The sequence below is a fragment of the Palaemon carinicauda genome, chromosome 16, assembly GCF_036898095.1.
Source record: "Palaemon carinicauda isolate YSFRI2023 chromosome 16, ASM3689809v2, whole genome shotgun sequence".
In the NCBI taxonomy this organism is placed as follows: Eukaryota; Metazoa; Arthropoda; class Malacostraca; order Decapoda; family Palaemonidae; genus Palaemon; species Palaemon carinicauda.
The window spans coordinates 4401267-4413334 of NC_090740.1; the positions used below are offsets into that span (position 1 = coordinate 4401267).

The window sequence follows — 12068 nt, forward strand, 5'->3', positions numbered from 1 at the left end:
AAGGTCAAAGGAGTGGATAATGCATTTTAGCTCCAGATCCTTTCTTACATCTCGGATTTCAATTTTTTTGAGAGGGAAGGAATTCTGATATGATCCAGCCTTCCCTATAGAAAGTCTTCAAATCATCTGACCCATATTTAATTGAGGGTGTCTTTTATTTTCTCTCTCTAGATAGAGAGCTCACTCCCAGAATGAGTTATTAAATTTTTAACCTGATGTATTGCTGTGCACCTATGAAATTTATTACTTTTTGTAATAGCTGTGTATATCGGACTACAATTCATATGTAAAAAACCATACATTTTTCATTACAGAACAATTCTTTTTTTTTTTTTTTTTTAAGTAAAAATTTTAGTTATATTTTGTTACATTTTTCCATATGGGAATTCTACTCAAAATACCATGAGGCATTTACTTGATTTGTTACAATACTGAATAATCTCCATCAATTTACGTCAAAATCATTTTCAACCTGTAGCCTTCATGATATTAGGATGACTTTTTGACAAGAACTGCTTACCTGAAATTTACAATTTCTGGCTCAAGCATAAAAGAAAGAATACCTTTAAGCAAAAATAGCAAAGTAGACATTATATGTATAGTAATTCATAGCTAAACATATAAAAGGGACAATAATCTTACCAAACTGGTGGCCATCTATGCCTGTTCAGATATGCTTGGTTTTCTGGATGTAATGAGCGCAATTGCTTGGACAATTTATGACACACGTGGTTGTAGTTTGTAGCCATACACGTTAAACACCACTCAACTAATTGGTCAGCATTGTGCATCTGCAAATTTGAGGGCAGTTATAGAGTTCATGGTTTAAAGTGCTACTAAAGAGCTACCGAGTACTTATACCCAATCTAAACTTAAGTCACATAGACCATAAACTAAAGAATACATATAACATTTGCTACAATTTCTAAACAAAATTTACAAAAAGCTATCAAAATCTGCTTTAACAAGCAGGGTAATCTTTTATGAAATAGAATGTGGTATAAATTAAAAATTGTACTACAAATAATGTCGTTACATAAACCAAAAGTCAGTTTCAAAGAAGCACATGATATCAAATAACTGTGTTTAAAGTGAATACAGACCATAAATTTTCAAAATATACTTCAATAACAAGGTGGTAGCATCATTCAAACTAAAATAAGAGCTTTTAGGTACTTGACTGGAATAAGATACAGTACTCAGATTCTAATATAAATCAATTTTATACTGCAGACATACTTAGTTTACCACCATAATTGTCTACAATAGCAAGAAACTCAAAGAATACTTTATTTCAATCTAAAAATTGTCATTAGAGTAATCTCATTAGATGAATATTATATAGAGAGATCTTGTTTTGTAGTTGATATCAAATCACAGTACATTTGATTGTAAGATGCTTATAACAAATTATCATCGAGATAAGCAAAGACTTAAAAGCATAATGGAAATACTTCACCAGCATAACTTTCTTTCTGGGCTCCTCCAGTGCCGCCCAGTGAAATGCTCCTTTAGCACCATTTCTAAGGTATATAACTGCTATATATTACCAGAGAAAAATTGCATAGGAATGCCAGGTTGAACCCAGCTCGCTCACCTATAAGGTGTCGGTATAATACTGGGGCGTAATAATTCACAACCAGAGATCTCGCACCATTTAGATATTTCCTCTTCAATATCCCTGACACAGCGAGGTGCCGTTCAACACCAATGTCGCGTAAGCTACTACTACCAACCCAACCCACGCTAGTGAACCCCCTCCTTATATATCACCCGTTCTACTCGCGCTTTGCGTTTTTTGTCTTGGTGTTTTCTCCATATTCCTAATGATGTCGGACTCTCAGGTCACTCCATCAAAGTTAAGTACCAGATCTATGAGTTTTGAGCTTTGGGAGGTAGCATTACCTTTAATTGTTAAATTATTCGAGTGTTATTGCCTCGCTGATCCGACCGTCCACGGTCTCTTGTTGGCGCGCTTCCTCCCGCGCTCGTTCGTAACGTTTTACAATGAGTTTTCATAACTGATTGTTATTCGTTTTGAACATTTCTGATTTTAAGATTTGTTTTAAGATGAGTTTACAGCCAGCTCTCAATTCTTGAATCTGCCTGCACACATAAGAATAATAGCAACTGAAAGGAAAAGGAAGAGGGGCTGAGTAAATAAAACCTACGAAAAAGATGTGATCTCGTAAGTTATGTTGTCACCGATATCTGCACCAGGACCCTTAATTTATTTCCATATGGAAGATAATTACAGTATTAGGTTAAGTGTTTGTAGGCTGTTCCCCAGTATATCTATTGTCTTTGCTTGGATTATTCTCAATTGTTCCTTGTACTTGGGTGGAATATGTACAAGATATCTGTAACTTTTGCTCTTGGTCTTCAAGTTCACACCAGGATTCCTTGAACTGGAAAAGCAAACTTTTTATCCTAATTATTATTATTATTACTAGCCAAGCTACAACCCTAGTTGGAAAAGCAAGATGCTATAAGCCCAAGGGCTCCAACAGGGAGGAAAGGAAATAAGGAAATAAAAAAATGACAAGAATAAATTAACAATATATCATTCTAAAAACAGTAACAGCGTCAAAACAAATATGTCCTATATAAACTATTAACAATGTCAAAAACAGATGTGTCATATATACACAATAAAAAGACTCATGTCAGCCCTGGTCAACATAAAAACATTTGCTCCAACTTTGAACTTTTGAAGTGCTACTGATTTAACTACCCGATTAGGAAGATCATTCCACAACTTGGTAACAGCTGGAATAAAACTTCTAGAATACTGTGTAGTATTGAGCCTCATGATGGAGAAGGCCTGGCTATTAGAATTAACTGCCTGCTTAGTATTACGAACAGGATAGAATTGTCCAGGGAGATCTGAATGTAAAGGATGGTCAGAGTTATGAAAAATCTTATGCAACATGTATTTCTGGGTCGACCTGTGACGCCCGGTGAAAAGGGTCCTTCCTTACACTTTTCTGATATAAATACTTCCAAATATACCAGAGAAAGATTAAAGTATGGAATGCAGAGGTTACTACCCTCGCGCGAACACCCAGTGGGCGTCGTTTATAAAGCAGGGGCGTGTTTAAACCACTATTCACAGGCTGTCTTCCATTTAGATAATTCCTTCATCAAAGGGAAGGGCCGTTACAGAGGCCCTATCTACTTTACTTGAACTACTCTACCGACGCCCGATGCAAGCGCCACCTGGACTACATCCTTCTGTTGGACTTCGTAAGCGCCGTTATGTTTTTTGTGTGCCGCTTGTAGTCCAGGTGGCGCTTGCATCGGGCGTCGGTAGAGTAGTTCAAGTAAAGTAGATAGGGCCTCTGTAACGGCCCTTCCCGTTGATGAAGCAATTATCTAAATGGAAGACAGCCTGTGAATAGTGGTTTTCACACGCCCCTGCTTTATAAACGACGCCCACTGGGTGTTCGCGCGAGGGTAGTAACCTCTGCATTCCATACTTTAATCTTTCTCTGGTATATTTAGAAGTATTTATATCAGAAAAGTGTAAGGAAGGACCCTTTTCACTGGGCATCACAGGTATCTCCCCAGAAATAGATTTTTCCTTTGTCAAAATCCCTTAATGAACTAATTGAACGACAGTGCCAAAGATTAATATCTAGATCAGGAATAAGAAATTTAATAGACTGTAAGTTTCTGTCCAACAAATTAAGATGAGAATCAGCATCTGAACACCAGACAGGAAAACAATACTCAAAACAAGGTAGAATGAAAGAATTAAAACACTTCTTCAGAATAGATTGATCACCGAAAATCTTGTAAGACTTTCTCAATAAGCCAATTTTTTGTGCAATTGAAGAAGACACAGACCTAATGTGTTTCTCAAAAGTAAATTTTGCTGTCGAGAATCACACCTAAATTTTTAAAAGTCATACAAATTTAAAGAAACATTATCAATAATGAGATCCGGATGTTGAGGAGCCACCGTCCTTGACCTACTTACAATCATACTTTGAGTTTTGTTATAATTCAACTTCATGCCCCATAATTTGCACCATGCACTAATTTTAGCTAAATCTCTATTAAGGGATTCACCAACCCCAGATCTACATTCAGGGGATGGAATTGATGCAAAGAGAGTAGCATCATCTGCATATGCAACAAGCTTGTTTTCTAGGCCAAACCACATGTCATGTGTATATAGTATGAAAAGTAATGGGCCAAGAACACTACCCTGTGGAACACCGGATATCACATTCCTATACTCACTATGGTGCCCATCAACAACAACTCTTTGAGAGCTATTACTTAAAAAATCAATAATAATGCTAAGAAACGACCCACCCACTCCCAACTGTTTCAGTTTGAAAAGAAAAGCCTCATGATTAACACAGTCAAAGGCAGCACACAATAAAGGGATTTCTGTACAGCATTGGAGATTGTAAGAAGGGCATCACATGCTCCAAGGCCTTTACGAAAACCAAATTGCAAACTAGGGAATAGATGATTACCTTCAGCAAACCTATTAAGACGTTTTGCCAGAAGACTTTCAAAAACTTTAGATAATACTGTATGGGAGTTATGGAAATTGGGCGGTAATCATTGGGACTTGAGCTACCACAAACACATTTACATAGAGGAGTAACATTACCAATTCTCCAACAAGTGCTAAAAGCTCCTCTTGCGCAAAATAACAGATAACTTTGGAAATAAGAAATCTGCTGTCTTTATAAAAAACAAAGGAAAAATACCATTTGGGTCTACACCTCCATAAGCATCAAGGTCCATCAACGGAGCTTTAATCTCACGAGATCGAAAAGCTAAACTAGTTAGTTTAGCCTCAGGAAAACAGGAATGAGGAAGTTCAAGTTTTTCATTACTCTGTTTACTGTCAAAAACATCAGCCAAAAAGGTTGCCTTTTCCTTTGGACAGTGAGTGACTGAGCCATCTGGTTTAAGTAAAGGAGGAACTGTTGCATCTACACCAAAAAGTGCAGATTTCACCACCATTTATGTTCCTGGGTTGTACCAGAAAGGGTTTCTTTTATGGTTAAATTGTATTCCTTTTCAGTTGAGGCATAAACTCTCTGAGCAAAACCTCAATGCTGAGTAAAGTTGTTCCAGGTCAAATCTGATTTGTTACCCTTCCAAAGGTGATAGGCCTCCTGCTTCTCCAAATAAGTACGTCTACAATCATCATTGAACCACGGTTTGTCCTTCACTCGGTACCTTAGCACATGAGAAGGGATACACCTATCAATTATGTTGACTAGATTCTCATTCAAAGGGACAATAGGATCTACACTACTATATAATTGTGACCAATTCAAGCACAAAAGATCATGCAAAATCCCATTCCAGTGCTTGGGATTTCATATAAATTTTACAAGAGTATGATATATCAGGGACAGGCTGCTCAGTCTTCACTACTAATGAAATCGAGGCATGATCAGATGTCCCGACTGGAGAAACAACCTTACTACTTATAACGCCAAGGGAGTCAGTGTATACGAGGTCCAAGCAATTACCAGACCTGTGAGTATTGTAGCTTCATTTATGATTTGCTCACAGCCTGATTCAGAGGCAAAATCTAAAGCTCTTAAGCCATGGCGATCGGTAGGAGAGATAGTACTTAACCGCTCCCTATGGTGAGCATTAAAATCTCCAACAAAGACAAAAGAAGCCTTTCTATCATCTTCTTGTATCTTAGCCATAATGGTAAGAAGACAATCGAAGATGGAATCATCCATGTCTGGATTCTGGTAGATCGAACACAAATAAAAGTAGTTATGCCTGCCACAAACTTTTATTACCTGAATCTCATGACGTCCACATTGATAGCAGGACTTATGAGAAGCAGGGTACTCGGTCCTAATATAAACCGCCATTCCCCTGGCCCTAGGGATGGCATCACGTTTCAACATTATTGGCTTCTTAAAACTAGTTATAAGGAGCTCAGATGAGTGCCTCATATTAGAAACCAAAGTTTCTGAGCACAAAAGAATATCATACTGTCTGGACGCAACTGTAAGGTCTTGGATATTTGCATGAAGACCACGAATATTGCAATACAGAAGACGACATGACGAAATCTAGGCTGCTGATGTTGTTCTTGGTGTAAGGTCCATACATATTGGTAATTTCTGAAGGTACAAAGAAATGATCACAAATGATGCAAAGTCCTGGCAGGTGTAGCAATTGAAGGCAGCTAGCATTAGTAGCTTAATGGTCACTGGTGTTGGTGGTCACTCACGCTCATATGCCCTGCTGTCACTGTTCACTGATGTAGCAGGTAATTGACTTGGTACCTTTAGTCAGTGACATGTGAGGACTGCTTAAAAACTTAATAGACCTGGGTTTCAAAAGGCAGCAGAGAGGGGATGGCACAAGCACATAGTAGAGACTTAAATTCAGAAGGTAGCTGGCAAGTAGTTTTTTATAAACATTGTCAATGGAAAAGGTTGGGTGGAGGATCAAATGTCCTAAACTTAACGACGATCATTCTTTGGGTTTTGTTGGGATCAAACTTCATTGCCAATGATTTTAACCTAGCTCTATTTTTAGCTAATTTTTTTATGGTGATCAACATCCACAATCAGGGTATTAGATTGATGCAAATAAAGTAGCATCATTCTACAGTTGGACAGAAGAGTTTAGGATTCACCTGCAGAACATAAATAGACATTGTTCAGTTATGGGTTTGTAATAATGGATTTATTTCCCTTTGAGCCAGTATTCTGTTTATGCTAATGAAGAATAATAAGTATAGTATTCAAGTCACAGGTAAAAATGAATAAAACACTGGGATGCCTTGCCACTTTTGCTTCTCCGAGAGATAGGTTATAAGGGAGAAATGATCAAAACCAAATAACTCATATTACATTAGGGAAACAATAAATGCAAATTGCTTCTGTTATCTGTTACAACACCAGAAAAAAACAGAAACTTCATCAAGGAAATCTTTAGTAAAGAAACTAGAATTTACAGAACTGACTTAAACTGCATTTATGTAAAGGCTTGATAGATGTTGGCTGAGCAAATATTGGTTAACTAAAGAAACTAATGCAAACACAAATTCACCGTAGTATCATCGAAACAACCGGTACACATCATTTGATGATAGCATGTGAATGGTAAATAAGGAAAAAACTGAAAACAAAATGCCAACATACAGAAAAGGATAGGAAGACGAGGAAACTTGGAAGAAAAATTGCCACGTACAACAAGCAATACTCACGACTAGGGTCTATAAAGAATCGGTAGGCATGTAATTATATCCCTATTACTTCCATCTCCCATCCAGCACTCTCGTGTTCTACTCTAAACAAGTATTTAAGCCTATAGTCAATTTATTTTAGCGATGCAGATTTGCACCGACTCGCAGCGGTGCCCTTTTAGCTCGGAAAAGTTTCCTGGTCGCTGATTGGTTGGACGAGATAATTCTAACCAATCAGCGATCAGGAAACTTTTCCGAGCTAAAAGGACACCGCTGCGAGTCGGTGCAAATCTGCCTCGATAAAAGAAATGGACTATAGTACAAATAAGGATTACAATCTACACGGTCCCCAATGTAAAGAAGATGCCAGCTTCTATTAACAGCAATTCAATCAATGTTAAATTGCTAGTAGGTATATAAAGTTATACGTATTTACAAATATGAGATGGATATACGCTTTAGAAAGTAAGTGTTGTCTCATTTACCCCAAGACCTTCATGAAAATTTGTCTTTTTGAAAATTTGTTCAAGGTTTCATATCTTAGGAAAGAATGCTGAGCAATAAGAGGAATGATCAGTGTACAGTACGCTGTTTTCGATAGTTCAAATATAGCATAAGTGGATCAAACTACTGACAACATTAAAGAATGAAAATACATCTGTACTTGGAAATTAAAACACTTCAATGCGATGAATATAAATGGAACTCGGCATGAAAATCCATAAGAATTAATTAGAATTACACTAAACTTATCTTGAAAAGTTTAAGGTAATGTTATGAAGTAAAAGAAAATTATGAAAGTATATCAAATACAAGATATTTTTGTAAGTAATCTATCTAAAATTTCAACCATATATTTCCAGAATTCATATTTTGTACAGAACTGTACTACAGTAACACCGAAGAATAACATCACTGTTGAGTGACTTGAAATAACCACATGACTAATAACTATAAGAAACAAGTAGCTTACAAACGAAACCAAGAAAAACAAAACAAAATCTAACCACTTACCTGTAAAGGTTCCAACAGGTAAATACAGTCTTCGCTTACGTCACCACCTGCTTGGATTATACGCTGGAAGAGGTCTATAATTTCATTTTCAACCAGGGATATAAGTCGCGGAAGACACAGCCGGTTGCCTAACTCTATGATGGGGAGACATTCCCTGATTTTAAGAGTGGGGATACTATCCGTGTACAAGAACTGCAACAAGATTTGAAACGTCCGTTGCTTCACACCAGGAAACGTTATCTGACAAAGAAAAATATTGGGCTCCAGTTTATTCATGATTTGCAAAAGTTAATAAAAATTAATGTTTTTTTATGTGGTCTGGTCAAGTGGATGACGGAAAAAATGATTTTATTAAATGGAGGAAAATAAATTTATCAAATGGGTGTTTAACTTGAAGGACATGATAAGAAACACTATAGGAAAACCTAGATTGAAAGCTAAAATGGAAATATTACAAATGGTCTTAATAGTCAGGAAGCACAAAAAAGCATGTAGATTAGTGGTAATCTACAAATGATGCCTAGATGAATGGATATTAGGATCCAGACAACCCACTTGGTCTTCTGCCTTATAATCTAGATGTCTTATAGAGTAACTAGGATTACAGAACTGCAAGAGTTTAGCAGCAAAAGGAATTGAATTAATGAACTTATTTTCATGTCTGAGTGAGGTTTTTGAATGTGTATTTCATAGTGAACTTTCGGAACCCTTACTGAAGGAAATAATGTAAACATTACTTCATGAGTTAGGTAAGGGTTGTCAATGGGGCGAGGGAAAGGAGCAGAATTACTGCTTTTAAGGGAGGATTCACTGGCCGCCTGAATTTTAATTAAAGAAGCTAGTGATGTGAATGTTTTGTGAAGCTCATCACTATCGAAAGATAGCTGAATAAGTGAATTTGGCATATTATTATTGTCGTCATCCCAGCTATAATAAATTGGCCTGTTCTTCCCTGGCTTTTCCCTTGAACTAATAGCAAGTTTCCTTTTGTGCCGTGAACTGTTAACTTGATTAGAAACCACTGAAACATACACTTCCATGGTTGGTACCATGAGTGAAATGCACTTTTCATACCGGTAATTCACATCACAATATGCTTTTGCCCTCGACACAATAAACAAGAGGAATGTGGATCATGATCTCCCAGAAAAAAAAATGCAATATACACTCCACATCATCATCATCTCCTCCTACGCCTATTGACACAAAGGGCCTCAGTTAGAATTTTCCAGTTGTCTCTATCTTGAGCTTTTAAATCAATACTTCTCCATTCATCATCTCCCACTTCACGCTTCATAGTCCTCAGCCATATAGGCCTGGGTCTTCCAACTCTTCTAGTGCCTTCTGGAGCCCAGTTGAAAGTTAGGTGAACTAATCTCTCTTGGAGAGTGCAAAGAGCATGCCCAAATCATCTCTATCTACCCTTCACCATGATTTCATCTACATACACACTCCACACAGTACTGTAATGGTTAACAAAACCAGGGAAAGACATCTTAATGCGCAGTAAGCAAACAATCTGGAGGATATCTGATCACAACTGATATGACTGAGAAACTGAAGGAGAAAAAAAAATAGTATCTGACGTGGCAGTTCTGAAATTCTTACCACTCAAAGGTTTCATTCCTTTGTTTATGTACATGTATTTATTGACGGGAAAGAAAATGGGAAAAAAATTTAAATCTAAAAATTCGTATGGGTAAGTCTTGATTAAACCGAGCTTCTGGAGAAGAAGCAATATGAAAATCTAGGGTGGTTCATAGGAACAGTGATGTTAATATTAACAATTAAAATAAAATCTACTTAAATATTTGTTACCCTTAAAAATTCTTTGGCTTAGTACTATCATCACAATTAAAACCACTTTTTTTGTCATTATTTCTAGAAATTACCACTTACCACTTTTGCATTGCTTTCTCGGAAGTCCCCCGAGAACATGGCATGCATAACATCACATCGGGCCATTAACAAAGGTCTGTGCACTGCACAGGTTCCATCTTCTAGCTGGAAAAGGACATCTGAGAACAGCCCACCTTCTAAACATAACTCTCGCAATCGCCCACATAACATCTGCATTAGATAAAATTGCCAAAACAATAAATACCTGAAATACACAATATGTATATATGTACATTTGAATACCTAAAATTATCACACATAGTATGATAATGTAGTCTATTTAAGAATTAAATATTATATTTTCAAATTATTCACAACTTTGGCACAAAATCTTACAACATATACTCATGAGAAATTAATAAAAAAAAAATTTATTGTACACAGTGATAAAAATCATACTGGGTTGATGTAAAAAATCTTTCTCATTACCTGTAGGTACTGTTGAGAGAGTTCATTATTTAAAAATTCCTCTTCCGTCATAAGATTTGTGACATACATTTGAAGCTCTGGTAGTTCTAGGAATTCTGCTGCTTGTTTAAGGTCACTCAGCTCAGTGTACGGCAAATGACACTCCCGGCAAAAGATGGTACCAGTGTACAGAAAATGCACCAAAGCATGTAGAACTGACCCACTAACCAATTTACTGAGATGAACAACAGTCTGAATAGGTACCCAGGCAAGGCTTTGGCGTGGACTGCGATCACAGTTGTTTCTGTCGTTTCCTCTATCATCCCACTAAAGAATAAGAAACAAAAAACTTCTAATTAATTGTGAACTGATATTGCAAAGCATTGAAGTGGCTAGTAATGGACTTGATATATCGATATATCTCATTACAGTTGCAAATGTTCGAAATCAATGTTAAAATTAACGAAAGTATATTTTGTATTTATGGCATTAGTAGATACAAAAGCTCTCAATTTAAATAATAATATAGCTAGCCTATTCACTGTGGTGTATTAAATGACACAACATGAAACGGAAAACATACAGTATCTAAATAATACAATGGTGTAAAACCTGAAGATCTATAACAATAAGAGCAAATGTAATTGGAAGAAGCATTTACTGTATAGCCATTGGTCACTTGTAGACCTTTTTCCTTATAAGGAAAATATTTTTTTCAATATTTAACTTAGCCGGTGATTATATAAGCTGCAACTCTGTTGCTCGACAGAAAACTCTACGTTAAAAATCTGCCAGCGATCGCTATGCAGGTAGGGGGTGTACTTCAACAGCGCCATCTGTCGTGCAGGTACTCAGTACTGTACTCAATGTAAACAAAGAACTCAATTTTCTCTCTGTCGGGCTACCGGCAAGACCTACTAATTCGCTGTTGCTAACTGGATTTGTTTTCACAACTATTGGTGAAGTACACTATTCTAGTTTTGAGCTTTCGCTATGCAGGTGTTTTATCTTCATCTCAAAACTTGAACTCGTTTTGGATAGATTTAATTATGGTGACAAAGAGAGTATGGACTTTCTTTCACTTTTAAATGGCCGACCCTTCCCTTAGACGGAAGTGTGTTTAGGCTTTTAGTAATTATCTTATCACGTTATAGATTTTCCTCTATATATTTTATATCTCTCCGCCTTTATTAGGCCTCTTCGATTAACTTTCCATTTTATAAACATATAAAATAAATTTTAATGCTTTGTTTATATAGACCTTTCCTGAGAATAGGCGGTCCTAACTTGGAAACCGAAGTTAATCAACATTGAGCCCTTTATATCGTCTTTAGCTTTTAAAGGATTTAAAACTTTTTAAATGTAATATTTTATGAAAGAATTTCTTTGATAGTCTTCGTACTGTTTTCAAAGATGAACTAACGTTTAGTTTTTTATGCTACGCAGTTGTTGACGTTCAGGACGTTCAACATGCGCTCTATCGTTACGATAGAGAGAGAGTGTATCACGGTTTCACTTTGCAGTAAGAGTAAATCGATTGTGACGTTTTGTT

General features: G+C 36.5%; 1 protein-coding gene across 5 annotated transcripts in view; it reads right to left on the bottom strand.

The window, feature by feature from the left end:
* Positions 1-12068, bottom strand: part of RhoBTB (Rho-related BTB domain containing) — a 152819-nt gene that overhangs the window by 13110 nt on the left and 127641 nt on the right. For all 5 annotated transcript variants that reach the window (XM_068389557.1, XM_068389556.1, XM_068389553.1 and 2 more), the window contains exons 10-13: positions 10538-10843; positions 10109-10279; positions 8210-8449; positions 643-791 (exon numbers count right to left, since the gene is read on the bottom strand). In XM_068389557.1, the coding sequence (XP_068245658.1) occupies positions 643-791; positions 8210-8449; positions 10109-10279; positions 10538-10843 (866 nt within the window). The remainder of the gene's footprint in view (positions 1-642; positions 792-8209; positions 8450-10108; positions 10280-10537; positions 10844-12068) is intronic.